Here is a 16,544-nt window from a genome sequence, read left to right as displayed (position 1 = left end):
GGCCTACTTAAATATACAGTACATCAATAAACTAATTTGTGCACGTCATCACACAGCATACAAGTCTTTAAATGCAGTCAAGCATTTTAGTTATAAAACTAAATGACAAAGGGAGCATTGAATAATTTTTCAATTACGGCTAAAGCAATTTTAATTAAAGGTTTCTGTTAGGAAAATATGGCACTGTACAACCTGACCGGTCAGGAGGAGGCCTAGGCTACTGACTGCGAGTGAAGAGCAAAATAATCCTTACATTGCCACATAAAAATCTGATTGATTTATAAAGACCAGTCCTCATACTGTCATTCAGTGATATTTATTCCCACCGCCCCAACAGGTCCACAGACGACATAATCGCCATCACACTGCATACTGCCCTATCCCATCTGGACAAAAATAATACCTATGTAAGAATGCTGTTCATTGACTACAGCTCAGCATTCAACACCATAGTACCCTCCAAGCTCATCATCAACCTTCACCTCAGGTGGTGAAGTTAGGAAACAACATCTCTACTTCGCTGATCCTCAACACGGGGGCACCACAAGTCTGTGTGCTTAGCCCTCTCCTGTACTCCCTGTTCACCCACAACTGCATGGGCATGCAACTCAATCATCAAGTTTGCAGACGACACAACAGTAGTTGGCTTGATCACCAACGACTACGAGACAGCCTACAGGGAGGAGGTGAGGGCACTCGGAGTGTGGTGTCAGGAAAAGAAACTCACACAACGTCAACAAAACAAAGGAGATGACCGTGGACTTCAGGAAAGAGCAGAGAGAGCACCCACCTATCCTGCTAAACTGCTAAACAGCAATCACTAACTTAGAGAGGCTGCTGCCTACATTGAGACCCAATCACTGGACACTTTAATATATGGGCGGCAGGTAACCTAGTGGTTAGAGCGTTAGGCCAGTAACCGAAGGGTTACTGGATCGAATCCCGAGCTGATAAGGTAAAAATCTGTCGTTCTGCCCCTGAACAAGGCAGTTAACCCACTGTTCCCCAGTAGGCCATCATTGTAAATAAGAATTTGTTCTTAACTGACTTGCCTCGTTAAATAAAAGGTACAAAAAAATTACAAATATGGATCACTAGTCACTTTAAAGATATACTTCTCCTTAATGCAACCGCTGTGTCAGATTTCAAAAAAGCTTTACGGAAAAAGCACACCATGCAATAATCTGAGTACAGCGCTCAGACACAAAAACAATGTTGTGGAGTCAGTCAGTCAGAAATAGCGTTATAAATATTCACTTACCTTTGATGATCTTCATCAGAATGCACTCCCAGGAATCCCAGTTCCACAATAAATGTTTGTTTTGTTCGATAAAGTCCATAATTTATGTCCAAATATCTCCTTTTTGTTCGCGCGTTTAGTTCACAAATCCAAATTCACGAGGCGCAGGCCAGACAAAGTCAAAAAATTCCATTACAGTTCGTAGAAACATGTCAAATGATGTATCGAATCAATCTTTAGTATGTTTTTATAATAAATCTTCAATAATATTCCAACCGGACAATTCCTTTGTCTTTAGAAATGAAAAGGAACGCAGCTAACTCTCACGGGCGCACGCCTGACTGAGCTCATGGCCTTCTGCCAGACCCCTTAGTCAAACAGCTCTTATTCTCTCCCCCTTCACAGTAGAAACCTGAAACAAGGTTCTAAAGACTGACATCTAGTGGAAGCCTTAGGAAGTGCAATATGACACTGTATATTGGATAGGCAAAGACTTGAAAACCTACAAACCTCAGATTTCCCACTTCCTGGTTGGATTTTTTTCTCAGGTTTTTGCCTTCCATATGAGTTCTGTTATTCTCACAGACATCATTCAAACAGTTTTAGAAACTTCAGAGTGTTTTCTGTCCATAATAATACGCATATATTAGCTTCTGGGCCTGAGTAGCAGGCAGTTTACTCTGGGTACCTTATTCATCCAAGCATCCAGCCATAAGAAGTTAAGCAATGCCACATTAAATAATGCCACTTTAATAATGTTTACATATCTTACGTATATACTGTATTTTATACCATCTATTGCACCTTGCCTATGCCACTCGGCCATCGCTCATCCAAATACTTATATGTACATATTCTCATTCACCCCTTTTTAGATTTGTGTGTATTAGGAAATTGTTAGATTACTTGTTAATGTTACTGCACTGTCGGAACAAGAAGCACAAGCATTTCACTACACTCGCATTAACATCTGCTAACCATGTGTATGTGACCAATAAAATGTTATTTGATTGAAGTGGAAAAAGTCGAGAGGTTTGAATACTGGACGAATGCATTCATTGATATTACTGTATCTGCATGTGCTGGACTGCTTGAAAAGCGCTTCAGTTGCTGTGACGAGTTCTGTTGAAGTGAAATGTTTCTCTGTTCCAGTGATTCCCCAACATGGCCTAGACTCTGGCTCAGTGCCTCTGAACGGAGAGGAGATGAAACCCGCAGTGTACTACGAGAGACTGAAGATTCTGAGACAGAGACAGGGACTGGAGAACAACTCCAGGGTTAGTTTGATGTTGATCACATTGGTGCCACTTGGCTTACAATTTAACATTCATATTATGATGTAGAATTTGAATACTTGCTGTATTACTGAGTGTCCCCATTATATTATAGCTTGTCATACCCAGTGATGTAGCATTGTTTCTTGGCTTGCTTACTTTAAATTTGAAAGCTGATCACCTGTTCTCTTCCCACTCCCTTCCTGCTTTCCCCTCCCTTCTCTTTCCCATCTCTCTCTCTCTCCCTCTCTCATCTCCATCCTAATAGCAGGCTCAGCTGTTACAGCAGGAGGAGGGGGACAGTGGACTGATGCGTCCCATCACCTCCCTGCTGTCCAAGCCCTCGGTGGCCTCCTCCACAGACATGCTCCAAAGCAAACTGTCTCAGCTCAAAGAGTCCCGCGAGTCCCACTTCCAGCAGGAGCAGTCCCACTCCCACAGCCCCACTCGTTGCTCGTCCCCCTCCGCCAACCTCGACGACCTCAAGAAGAGGCTGGAACGGATAAAGAGCAACCGCCAATAAACGACCCCTGACCCCCAAGCTCATCTCTATACCCAGTCTATCTAATGTGTTAGCCAGCCCCCACCCTCGACCAGATACACACCAAGCCTTGGCTTTACCCACCCCAAAACCCTGCTCTTATCCTGGGTAACCCCCTCTTCTGTGTAAATTCAAAAAGCACCTGTCTCATTGTATAATATTCTGTAAGTGGACAATTCTTTTGTTGAGTATCGTGGCACAATTTTGTGTGTATATACTCATGGATGCTAACCACTCAACGCTTTTAAGTGTCAAGTTAGGTTTATAGTGTACAGTTTCCATGTGCAGAATGCTGTAATATGTGTAACTTAATCTAGCCTTTTTTTCTCTTTTTTTTTTTTAAGGTTTTGAATTTCATAGTCAAACCATAACATGTCTCTTCTCTGGGCCTCCAAGCAGGGTTGGGGTCAATTCCATTTTAATGAACTTATTTCTGGAAGTAAACAAAAAAAAATGAATGTTTCCTCAGAGAAGCATTTAGGAAAATCTGAGTAGGAATGGGAATGTCAGTTTACTTCTGGAATTGACCCCAACTCTGTTTCCAGGCTCTGTCAGTTCATACCACTGTTTGCTAAACTTGCTATTTTGCTTTTCCATCTATGAAGTTAAGACTTGTAAAACTTGAAGGATTGATTCTGTTCTCGAAGTAAAGCAAAGGAGCATGGCATGAAGTAATTGTTTTTGTAATAAAGTTTGCATTACTAAAATATGCTTACGTCATTGGTTTAATAATACTCCCATCTTGCATACTGTAGCAGAACGTCACTAATTCTGATGCATTGTTTTTGTATTTAATTCAAATGGAAGTAGTCTTAAATTGTTGCTCTTATGGGTTTTAAGTGTATAATCGATAGTGAAATGGCAATAAAGTTGTTTTTTTAACAAACTACCTAATGTGGATACGTTTTGCATTTTATTCTTGCTCGATTGAACACATCACTGCATCACATGTTGAGTGATGTACATTTATATTAAGGCATTTCAGAACTTCAGCTCATAAGTTACAATAAAGGCAAATATACATAAATTGCATTTGTGTACATAAATATACAATCTGCGGTAATGTCTCAAGACGATAAAGTGCCGAAAGGACACAACATTTTAGACATCTGACAAGCTATTTTTCTATTCCATACAATATTCTGAAAAGGCCAATGGAAGATGTGGCATACACATGCAGGAAAACATTGGACATTTAATGGCAGGATATCAAGCTTTCCACAGATTTCTGTCATCAAATCTTTAAGCCAACGAGCGTAGAAAACCGTGTTTCCAGACTGGAAGCCTGGCCCTCGGCATGTCTTTTTTGTTGTGGTTTGCAGCAGTACTTACAGCTGTGTTGACATGACAACTGGGTCTGATTTCCAAACAGAAAGCTATGAAGAGCCATGTAAAATGTTCTGCTCACTGATTGAACATTGCATACAGTCAGTTGCCAGAATTAGGATTGATTTCTATCTCTTGCTACACAAATTCGTGTCTGCAGTGTTGAAATATGCTACTCTTTGTTTACTGTTGTGCTATCATCAGATAATAGCATCTTATGCTTTCGCCGAAAAGCCTTTTTGAAATCTGACATGTTGGCTGGATTCACAACGAGTGTAGCTTTAATTTGGTATCTTACATGTGTGATTTAATGAAAGTTTGATTTTTATATCATTTTATTTGAATATGGCGCGCTGTATTTCCCTGGCTATTGGCCAGGTGGGACGATTGCGTCCCACCTGCCCCAGAGAGGTTTTAAATGTCTTCAGCTTTCTAAAAGTTTTTTCCCCTTTTATAATAAAAACTCAACAAAAATGTCTGCAAGACTGGCGATCCGAAGAAGTCTCTGCTCACCGTACCATCCTCAGACGAATGGATTGGTAGAAAGGATGAACGGGACAATACAGAGGTATAAGCAACATCTGTAGACTGATGTTATAACATATTTAACAGGCAGTAGTGGTTTTGAGTTCATCAATTGCAATGTTATAAAAAAAATCACATTCTAAGAATAACTTGTGCCAGATTTACCTTCATTGTCTTTTTTCTTTTCTGTCAGACCATCAATGCCTACATGTTCCATCTGGTGCGGAATTTTAACAGGCAGTCAACCGAGCAAGCTTTCTACATTGACACCTTTGAAATGACTGCCATTTGGCGGAGCAAAAAATCTCAATTTAAGGTTGGTTGGATTATTCTCATAATATTATATATTATATGTTATATTTGACAGATTTTGAACTCAAGCAAATGCTCTTTTAAAATTCAGATTGATCCAATGATATACAAGTACATGATTGGCATCATCAATGAACACAACCACTGGACTGTGACGGTACGAGCCGCTAAGGCAGCACTAAGAACTAACAAATACATACATAATACGGAATATACATGTGAACACATACACGTGTGTAAAATGTGTATATTTATGTGTGTGTATGTGTGTGTAATGTGTGTCTCTGTCTATCTGTCTAAACTTGAAAGGTTATGCTGCCATCCCAAAAGAGGGCTCTGTTCCTGGACCCAATGGAGGAAAGTGCCAGAAAGATAAAAGGATGCCAGGGGGTGACAAGGTAAAAACTGCTTTTAATATTATTTTTTACAATGGAATCAATAAAGTCTTTGAAACGCTATACTGTTATTAATCTCGATATTGTAATCAATAAAGTGTTTCAAATGCTGTACTTTTATTAACATATATGTTCAGATCATTCCTGAGAGAGAAGGGGTGTAATATCTTCAGATGGGCGTGTGGTACCTTCCTCACCCATTCCAACAGTAGAGTAGAGTAGAAGAGTAGAAGTAATGCACAATTAACCTACTGAAAGTATACTGACTAAATGGCAAAACAGAACTGTCAAATTATATTATAGCTGTGTCGTTGTATACTTGCGAATTAGAATCTTAAGTGTAACATAATTTTGTTGGGGAAGACTGAAATGCCCATCAACATTTTTTCCCAGTTTGCTGAATGTGTTCTGAAGGAGGAGTCGATTGTCTCTTCAAATACAGACAAAGATGTTAACATCATAAGAAAAGAAATAGCAGTCACTCTCCTTCAAAACACTGGTATGCTCAATTTCTAATTTAATATAATTGTAGATTAAAAAAAACACATTTATATGGATCTTTCAAGGTTATCTTTGATCCAACTTCTGACTAGATGGCCACTAAAACACATGTATTTAAATAATTGTGTTACAATAAACCTATACTATTCCCTTGTTCCCTGTTCGCTCTGAAAAATACATGTAAAGATGTATAGACTACTTGACATTATGTTTTGCTAGATGACCTGAGCCAACTGTGCCATTTCTGTGGGGAGGTGGACAATAATGAGGAAGACACTAACTGGGTAATTGCTTGTTCACTACTAAAAGCACATTTTTAGGAGTATGAATTTGTATAAGCAGTAATATTTCTAGAGGTAGTATCATCTGCTTTGTCTGATAATGAAATAATTGTAATTCAAGAAAATGTATTTAATGTTTTAAATATCTTAACATTTTTCATCATAAATTTCAGATTGGTTGTGACCGCTACCCACGATGGTTCCTACCAGTCCTGTATGAAAACCATCCCACCATTGGAGGATTATGTCTGCGCTGCGTGTCAGGACTAGGTTAGGCTTGAGTTCCACGCAACGGTATCACCTGGAAAACTTTCCATAAAAAGTGGACTAAATGTTAAACTAGCAAGGAAGTCGCAGCGATGAAGAATTGAGTGCGTGCGCGTTCACGCGAAGGGGGGGATTCTGGCATGGGGGAGCTTTTCGGCACAACACCGGCTCTACGGGGTGGCAAAGCCGGGTATGGATCACCAGCTAGAATTTGTGCCCACCCCCAGTTTTGTTTCCCATAAACATAACAATTGGTATATTAATTACCATGCCCAGAGGCTAATGGGTTTGTCAGTAGCGCAGACCGGGACAGAGGCTATATGCCGGTGTGTGCTCATGATCTGAAGGGTGGGGAGAAAGGGTGATGTAATAATGTAAAATGTAGTGGTTCAAATCCCAAACGGCATTCTGATTGGGCACCTAGCCATGCAATTTCATTAGGTACTGTCCTCATTACCTTATTTAGGAAGCTCATTGGATCCCAGGACGGGGTCAAACTGTTTTTTTTCCACACCGAGGGGAGAAAAGGTTGTTCACTTTTGCAGACAGCTAGCTTCTTTAAGTTTTGGTACTGGAGCCCTGAATAATTATAGTTGGCTAACCATGAGGGTAACATCACAACAAGCACCTGCACCTCCGTTACCTGACGACGTTGGTGTTGGAGGAAGGAGCCAGCGCAGGCTTGTCTTGACATTTACCTGAGCCTCATTTTAAGTGGGAGAAAGCAGGCCTTTTGTAGCGCCTGGTTGAAGGTCTGCATTTGGTTGTGGTGCACGCTATGTCTGAGGAACTGAGAAGGCGATAGAGGACTTTTTCAGTGCGTGTAGCTCCCTGTATAATTTCTTTAGGAAGCCCATGGTGGCTGCACAGTACACTGGGGAAAAACTGAAAATACTTATTGATGGACTGGCCACCTCGCCACTGTCAGTCATGAAATCAAGTCACATCACAGATGCTCGGGGAAATCGAGTCTTCTCGTGCATATGGCACAGATGTGAGATTTGAGGCCACAGGCTTATTGAAAGCAGTGACAGAGCTGCTCTTCAGGTTTATTGCTAACATGACCCACAAAATCCTGGGGTTCCTTGACCCTCCTACAAACTGCAGTCAATCTACTGATCTGCACACCAGTATCAAACTTGTCCGCAATACGTATGGGTGCTTTGAAAAACTGCAATGTAATGCTCCCTTTCACTATAAAAATCATATCAAATTGTATACAACAGGTGCAGACCTTACAGTGAAATGCTTACTTACAAGCCCTTATCCAACTATGCAGTTAAGAATATACCTATATATATATATTTTTAAAGATAAATGATTGAAGAGCAGCAGTAAAATAACAATAACGAGGCTATATTACAGGGGGCACCGGTGTCGAGGTAATTGACATATGTCCATGTAGGTAGTTATTAAAGTGACTATGTATAGATAAGAGCAGCGGCAGCGTGGGGGCAATGCAAATAATTGTGTCGTCAGCAAACGTAATGATGGTGTTGAGTCATGTTTAGCCTTTTTCACTTTATAAATTAGTTTAAACAATATGGCACCACTAACTAAAATGAAAAACAAAAAGGCAATTAAAACTTATTAATGAATATGATTTGTTTGTTTAGGATTCCTGGCAATGTAAATAGTTTGTATGCATTTGACTATCCCTCGTTTGTTGATATTTGTTAAATTAAAAAAATGTGTTTAGCCACACAGTCGTGGGTGAACAGGGACTAAAGCGTGGCAGACGTGTTGAAGCCTACCCTTACCACCTCGGGGCAGTCCCGTCAGGAAGTCCAGGACCCAGTTGCAGAGGGAGGTTCTCACATAGGTGTTCCTTTTGTCCAGGTGGGAAAGGGTAGTGTGGAGTGCGATTGCGTCATCTTTGGATTTGTTGGGGCGGTATGCAAATTGGAGTGGGTCTAGTGTATCCGGGAGGATGCTGTTGATGTGATCCATGACCAGCCTTTCCAAGGTGGTAAGATATGCAATTTTACCTGCTAAAATTCATAACTTCAATTAATCCTTGCCACACTTTTGCACCATCTCAAACACACATTGACTTCACAGCATTTATTTGTGGCGCAAACATTAGGCAGGAGAGTTCCAAGGTTCCCTCACATTTGGTATGATTTATTTCAAAACAGTTGCACAAGGAAATTTCACAGATACATAAACTTTGCTTGTAGAGGACGTTATATACATGATGTACAAAAACTGAAAAGACTTTAGTTAGTAAACAGACATACTCTTCTTGAAAGCCATTTAAGATTTATAAAGGAATCATCCTTAATCTCAATGGCCTTCCTCATTTCTACCAGTAGAGGGCAGCCTTAACCTGTTCTTGGAGTAAATTGAAATATAAATGACAGTAATCTAGTTCAGGTTTTCCTAAACTCTCCCCCCGAACCTCTCAGATCTTATAAAATCAGAGAAATTAGAAGTTAAGACCCCTTTAAACCTTGTGGATGAAGATTGTCCAGGTAACAAAAAGTGAAACCCTTGAAAGTGAAGGAAAAAAGACAACCCCCAAAAAAATATATATATATCCATCACCATAGTCTCTCCCAATCAGCAGTACATATATTTGTCTCTATGGTGCTTTTAGGGTTTCTTGGCAGTTTGTAACAGGCTGGAACAACTGACGTTAGAGTTTCTTGAGGGGAAAGGCAGGAGGTAGGACCCGCCGTGAGTTGTTTTTCACCCATGGGTGGTCAATTACATTCCGCAGCGGCAGCCGCTTGGAGGGGCTGTGGCGGAGCAGCTTAGAGATCAGGTCCCGAGCCCCGTCAGACACCACTTTGGGGAACTGCAGGTCCACCTGACACATGGAGGGAGGAGATGTCCTTAAATCGCTGTTCATACCTATGCATTGGTTACTGGATGAATTGATCAATCATTCTCTGAATAAATTACAACTAGGTTGCATAAAAACATTTTCTATATAGCAGATAGTAAAAAAATTTTTTTTTAAAAAGGTGCTACACATTTTTTGTGTTGTAATTTCAGAAAATGTCAATATCTCTGGCACTAATAGTGGAATGATGGTGTTTCCTAGTATAACTTATCCTCCAGTGTTGTGACTGGTGGTGATATTTGCCTATTGATTTCTCTCAAGGTATCGGTTGTCAAACTGGGAAAGCTGTTCTGACTATGTGGCTGTTTCCCCTAGTGGAAATTGCTCTGTCATTTCCTGGTTGCTAAATTGCTAGTGTATGAATCATTGTACCATTAAATATCTTTCATACATACAGTTGAAGTCGGAAGTTTACATAGGTTGGAGTCATTAATCCTCGTTCTTCAACCACTCCACACATTTCTTGTTAACAAACCATAGATTTGGCAAGTCGGTTAGGACATCTACTTTGTGCATGACAAGTCATTTTTCCAACAATTGTTTACAGACAGATTATTTCACTGTATCACAATTCCAGTGGGTCAAAAGTTTACATACTCTTAAATTGATTGTGCCTTTAAACAGCTTGTAAAATTCCCAAAAAATGTCATGGCTTTAGAAGCTTCTGTTAGACTAATTTACATAATTTGAGTCAATTGGAGGTGTACCTGTGGATGTATTACAAGGCCTACCTTTAAACTCTGTGCATCTTTGCTTGACATCATGGGAAAACCAAAAGAAATCAGCCAAGACATCAGAAAAACAATTGTAGACCTCCAAAAGTCTGGTTCATCCTTGGGAGGAATTTCCAAACGACTGAAGGTACCACACTCATCTGTACAAACAATAGTACGCAAGTATAAACACCATGGGACCACATAGCCGTCATACCGCTCAGGAAGGAGACGCGTTCTGTCTCCTAGAGATGAACGTACTTTGGTGCGAAAGGTGCAAATCAATCCCAGAACAACAGCAAAGGACCTTGTGAAGATGCTGGAGGAAACGGGTACAAAAGTATCTAGATCCACAGTAAAACAAGTCCTATATCGACATAATCTGAAAGGACGCTCAGCAAGGAAGAAGCCAATGCTTCAAAACCACCATAAAAAAGCAAGACTACGGTTTGCAACTGCACATGGGGACAAAGATCATACTTTCTGGAGAAATGTCCTCTGGTCTGATGAAACAAAAATAGAACTGTTTGGCCATAATGACCATTATGTTTGGAGGAAAAAGGGGGAGGCTTGCAAGCTGACGAACACCATCCCAACCGTGAAGCACGGGGGTGGCAGCATCATGTTGTGGGTGTGCTTTGCTGCAGGAGGGACTGGTGCACTTCACAAAATAGATGGCATCATGATGCAGGAAAATTATGTGGATATATTTTAGCAACATCTTAAGACATCAGTCAGGAAGTTAAAGCTTGGTCGCAAATGGGTCTTCCAAATGGACAATGACCCCAAGCATACTTCCAAAGTTGTGGCAAAATGGCTTAAGGACAACAAAGTCAAGGTATTGGAGTGGCCACCACAAAGCCCTGACCTCAATCCCATAGAACATTTGTGGGCAGAACTGAAAAAGCATGTGCGAGCAAGGAGGCCTACAAACCTGACTCAGTTACACCATATCTGTCAAGAGGAATGGGACAAAATTCACCCAACTTATTGTGGGAAGCTTGTGGAAGGCTACTCAAAACATTTGACCCAAGTTAAACAATTTAAAGGCAATGCTACCAAATACTAATCGAGTGCATGTGATAAAGAAAGAAAAGCTGAAATAAATCACCTATTCTGACATTTCAGATTCTTAAAATAAAGTGGTGATCCTAACTGACCTAAGACAGGGGATTTTTTACTTCGATTAAATGTCAGGAATTGTGAAAAACTGAGTTTAAATGTATTTTGCTAAGGTGTATGTAAACAGAAATGCAGCCCCAAACTTGCAAGGAACCTCCACCATGCTTCACTATTGTCTGCAGACATTCATTTGTGTACCGCTGTCCAGCCCTTTGGCTGTAGCAGAAGGCAGTTTGTTTACTGAACGGTTTCAAATTGACTCATCAGGCCAGAGCACCTGTTGCCATTTTTCTGTATCCCAGTTCCTGTGTTTTCGTGCATAGTTGAGTCACTTGGCCTCATTTCCACATTGGAGGTATGGCTTTTTGGCCGCATGTCTTCCATGAAGGCCACTTCTGACCAGACTTCTCTGGACAGTAGATGGTGTACCAGGGTCCCACTGTTTTCTGTCAATTCTGAGCTAATGGCAATGCTGGACATCTTCCGATTGCGAAGGGAAGTAAGCATGGGCTCTCATCGGCTGCAGTAAGTTTCCTTGGCTGACCACTGTGTCGACGGCCCTAAACGTTGCCCGTTTCTTTGTGCTTCTTCAAAAGAGCTTGGACAGCACATCTGGAAATCCTTGTCTGCCTTGAAATTTCTGCCTGGGAGAGACCTTGCTGATGCAGTATAACTACCATGTCTTGCCGTGGTGTATGACTTTTGACAGTAAACTGTCTACAGCAACCTCACCTTGTTTGGCTGTTCCTCAACCAGTTTTATTCCTCCTACACAGCTGTTTGTTTCAGTTAATGATTGTGTTTCAACCTACATATTGAATTCATGATCATTAGCACCGGTTTGGCATAATTGTTTAAATCATACACCTGACTATATGCCTAGAAAATCCCTGACTTTGTGCAAGTGTACCTAGAAGAATTTATGCTGTTTAAGGCAAAGGGTGGTCACACCAAATATGGATTTGATTTAGATTTGCTCACTCACTGCATTTAGTTAATTGATTAATATCATCCATGTCTATTTTTGAAAGCATTCTTACTTTACAGCATTTTTTCACACCTGCCTAAAACTTTTGCACAGTACTGTATATTATTCAGAACCCTTGACACCTTGTTACATTGCAGCCTTATTCTAAACGTGATTAAATAATTTCCCTTCATTAATCTACACACAATACCCCATAATGACAAAGCAAAACTAGGTTTATAAATTGTAGTAAAATGTTTTTTTTAAATAATGTAAAAAAATTCTGACCCTTTACTCAGTACTTTGTTGAAGCACCTTTGGCAGCGATTAGAGCATTGAGTCTTCTTGGCACACCTGCATTTGGAGATTTTACCTTTCCATCATGTTAACGATGGAGGATTGGTTGATTTCCAGTTAAGTATACGTTTTTGCAAGATGATATACAAGAAAAGTATCTCAATGTACAGTATATGCCAATTCTTGAAATATGCACAGATTAAAAGTACATTTATATTGTAATACTTTTTAACTCGACCCATAACTTTTGTGAAGTATCATTTTTACAACTGTTTGAAGCTGGTGGACCAAACCAAAAGATACTTTCGGTTTTGGTCCACCAGCTTCAAAAACAGTAGTAAAAACTATATTTTTTGTTAATGAAAAATATATGGTCACAGCAATCTAGACAGCTATGGGCCCTGAAGTTCTGTGCACGATTCTTTACGCACAGTCTCTGCTCTACTTGTAGAGAACAGGCTACTCTATGGTTGCTCGCTGTACATCATTCAAAACACTGTAGGCTACTTCAAAAACACTATAACTCAAGATCTAAATGCATATCCCCACAAAATTGATTAAGATCAAATGGTTGGTATGCAGATGCTGCATGGACGATTCACCGGTAAAACCTAAATTAGCATTCACGATTGACAGTGAGAAATGTGAAGGCAGGTTCTTGACAGGGTAGAGCAGAGTTTGTGTGTAAAGTAGAGAATCGCGCACATGCACAGAAGCTTCGGGATCTTTAGCTGTTAGGAAGAGGGGTCCAGAAAATGCAGATTCGCGGCCTCTGCCAACAAGTTAATGACCATCTAAAAATGCAAACCTTTGTGATGCGCTTGTACGTTTCAGAGTTGCTGGCGGTTTCAAACGGGGGTTTTCCAACTAAGCACTCATAGCAGAGCACCCCGATGCACCACAGGTCCACATTCTCATCGTGGGCCTTTCCCTCAATCATCTCTGGGGGCAGGTAGTCCAGTGTTCCACACATTGTATGGCGCCTAGAGGGGCAAGTCAAAAAATACATGTGTGATAGGGTTTTTAGACTGACCCATATGTACAAAATAGACCGTCAAGATGAGGACTTTTTTTGTTTGTTGCTGAGTTGATTCTTATTAAAAACAGTTTCTCTATGGAAAAATACACATTTTAAAATTGACAAATCAATTGGTCGGAAGAACTGACGACTATCAGTCGACCAAGATTTGTCGGGGACAGCCATATTGAGTACGGTCACATTCAGTTTGTTTTGCTGGGATCCGTTTGAGCAAGACGAGGCTAAGAATCACATCACTAATCGCTTGATCACATAATGAGTAGGTATTTGGAACGCAAGGTGATTTGTAGATTAGCAATTCTGCGCAATATAAACACACATTGTACCAAAAGTAAATGCTGTGAAGGCAAACATCTAGGCTGGAGAGGGTTCTGTTCAGGGTTCCCTCACCTTAGGGATGGTGCGTGGACAGACCAGCCAAAGTCTGCTATCTTCAGCTCCCCTCGGAATCCCAGCAGCAGGTTCTCAGGCTTGATGTCCCGATGGATCACCTTTCTCTCATGGCAGTACAGCAGCGCATCAGACAACTCCTCCATGTACTGACAAAGAACATTTTACAAATATTTGATAATTACGACAATGTGATGCATTTAAAATGCTATGAAAGTCATGTCAGCCTCATGAATCTACCTGCCAAAACTAGTCCATAGTGTGAATATTCATATCAAGTTAATTATTTTCGCATCTATAAGCCAAAAAACACCTTTCAGTCCCACAATGTTATGATTGGAGGTGTTCTTAGGCAAATACAGAGTGAAATAAAACAAAGGATTAGTAAGAATAGATGAATTATCTTGTCGACCATTATAAATAAATAGCCTGCAACACTGATTCCTGTCTTACCGTAGCAGTGCGCTGGTCATCAAAGCGACCACATTTCTGCAGCTCTTTGTACATCTCCCCCCGCGGTGCGTACTCCAGGATTAGGAAGACCCTGGTGCGGTCATGAAAGTAGTTGTAGAAGTGCAGGATGTTGGGGTGTCTAAAGGAGAGAGCAAGGATTTAATCTCAGAGTTTTCCATAATCTGAAAAATTAACACAATGAACTAAAGGAATTTATGGTCAGTTTCAAAAGTGAACCGAATTAAGTACATTGCATGATATTGGTTAGGGTTTGGACGGACTATTTTTTTCCATGGCAAAAATGAAAACACAAAGCAGACCACACAACATGTAAAATATTGTGTGCTATAGCTCGGAAAATAAATGTGACTCTGGATGACAACATAATGATGTTTGTTTCCAACATCAGGGCCGTTTTCCTAAAGAAGTTAAATCCCCTTGTTTTGTTTCCTTGCCACAATACTAACGAGTATCACAATACTGGTATTGTTCCAGACATAATGTTGGTGTTAATCAACATGCCACAACATTGCCCGCAGAAACACAATAGTAAGGCAACATCAACCCATACATTCAAAAGGGCTGGTTTCCCAGACACAAAATATCCATTGAAAATACATTTCATTCCAATATTATGTTTCAATCTGTGTCTGAGAAATCACCCCTTTAAAAACAGAATAAAAGTCTAAATCAAAACTATTGACCTAAGGTGGGACTGAATCTCAATCTCCCTCCTGAGCTGGTGCTCCACACCCTCTTTCTCCATCTGAGACTTGAAGAGCACCTTCAGCGCCACGATGAAGTCCAGCTTCTTATCCCGGGCCAGGTAAACGTTCCCAAACTTGCCTTTTCCGAGTGGCCGCCCAATGTCAAAGTCATTGATGGTGAATTTCCTGCTTAAAAGACACAGATGCTGCTAAGCCACAACTTGAATGTACAAATATTGTACATACGAAAATTGGTATTTTTGATTAAACATATTTAGTGTCAGGTGATGTATTATGTGATAGAATATTTACTTTGCTAGAGCTGCACTGGATGAAGATGTGGCAAGCTCTCTCCCAGGACCTTAAGGAGATAGGGATACAGAATTTTGCAACAGAAGTGGTAGTGTATTATATTGAGGTGGTGTGATGTGGCATCTGAAAAGTTATATTAACACCGCAGGCAAAAATAGTACCTACAGAAATGTAACGTTACCTGTAATTGCCTTTTTGTCTGTAGCGTCTGGTGCAGAGGGCATCTGAACTCGCTGAGGACCCAAAGAATCCATTGGAGTTGCCATCTGTCGTGTAGAAAACAATATCCTGGATTAAACCCAATTGCCTCCAGCTCCCCAGTACTGGTACAACGTTCTGAATTGTCATTTGAATGTAATAAATTCATTCAAATGGTAGCTAACTAGCTAGACAGCTAAAACGGACATCTAGCGTTAACTAGCCAACGTTATGTGCTAGTTACGTTAACGTTAGACACAACGCGTTCAAATTTCAGATGGAAATGATGGAAGCAAAAATAGAGAAAATATATTTGTGGCAAAACCTACCGGTCTATGTAGCCCTTTAGGATCACAATTCTCCTTATTCTGCAAAGAGATGGAATAGTTTATCAAGTACTTCAAGTTAGCTCCACCATTGAGCTAATTTTAACTAGCCAAAACCATTTTCAAACAACGCTGGATAGCTAGTAACGCTTTAGCTAGCGATTAGCTAGAGACAAAAGCAATGTGGGAAGAACCTTGATAAATTAACAATTAAACTCTTACCTGCATCATACTGATGTATGTGACATAAAACAAAACGTTATAACGATAATTCTGAAAGCAAACGTTACACTGTCGTTTGCTTCGACCGCCAATGTTTTAAAGACACTGTGTTGTCGTGTGTGATTGGCTACCAAATGTATAACTCCTTGTCGATTGGTCAGATCAGCAGTAACCCGTCCAATTGGTGGCAGTAATGCACCATTAACATTGGATGCCAACCGTCGTTGAACCCCACCGAAGAAGAAGAAGCTCAGCAGTGACGCGCTTCCGTTTTACTTTCTATCGGCCT

General features: G+C 40.4%; 2 protein-coding genes across 5 annotated transcripts in view; one reads left to right on the top strand and one right to left on the bottom strand.

Moving 5' to 3' along the window:
* LOC139540323 (cytoskeleton-associated protein 5-A-like) overlaps nucleotides 1-3,944 on the top strand; it is a 34,686-nt gene extending 30,742 nt beyond the window's left edge. For all 3 annotated transcript variants that reach the window (XM_071344074.1, XM_071344072.1, XM_071344073.1), the window contains 2 exons: nucleotides 2,393-2,517; nucleotides 2,783-3,944. In XM_071344074.1, coding sequence (XP_071200175.1) covers nucleotides 2,393-2,517; nucleotides 2,783-3,037 — 380 coding nt within the window. In that variant the 3' untranslated portion in view covers nucleotides 3,038-3,944. The remainder of the gene's footprint in view (nucleotides 1-2,392; nucleotides 2,518-2,782) is intronic.
* Nucleotides 3,945-8,765: 4,821 nt separating this feature from the next.
* Nucleotides 8,766-16,468, bottom strand: LOC139540320 (aurora kinase B-like). 2 transcript variants are annotated; one of them, XM_071344063.1, is made up of 9 exons: nucleotides 16,256-16,468; nucleotides 16,037-16,075; nucleotides 15,691-15,775; nucleotides 15,510-15,558; nucleotides 15,195-15,383; nucleotides 14,491-14,629; nucleotides 14,038-14,186; nucleotides 13,417-13,591; nucleotides 8,766-9,474 (listed from the first exon to the last, which is right to left on the bottom strand). In XM_071344063.1, exons 1-9 carry the CDS (start codon nucleotides 16,262-16,264, stop codon nucleotides 9,301-9,303), a joined length of 1,008 nt encoding a protein of 335 aa, XP_071200164.1. In that variant the 5' UTR covers nucleotides 16,265-16,468; the 3' UTR covers nucleotides 8,766-9,300. The 2 variants fall into 2 exon arrangements, with proteins under 2 accessions (XP_071200164.1, XP_071200163.1); XM_071344062.1 differs by having other exon boundaries at nucleotides 15,195-15,386; nucleotides 16,256-16,371.
* Nucleotides 16,469-16,544: the final 76 nt, after the last annotated feature.

This window comes from Salvelinus alpinus, chromosome 15 (assembly GCF_045679555.1).
Source record: "Salvelinus alpinus chromosome 15, SLU_Salpinus.1, whole genome shotgun sequence".
Classification (NCBI taxonomy): domain Eukaryota; kingdom Metazoa; phylum Chordata; class Actinopteri; order Salmoniformes; family Salmonidae; genus Salvelinus; species Salvelinus alpinus.
The sequence above is the reverse complement of the archived record's forward strand: the minus strand, read 5'-3'. Positions and strand labels throughout refer to the sequence as shown.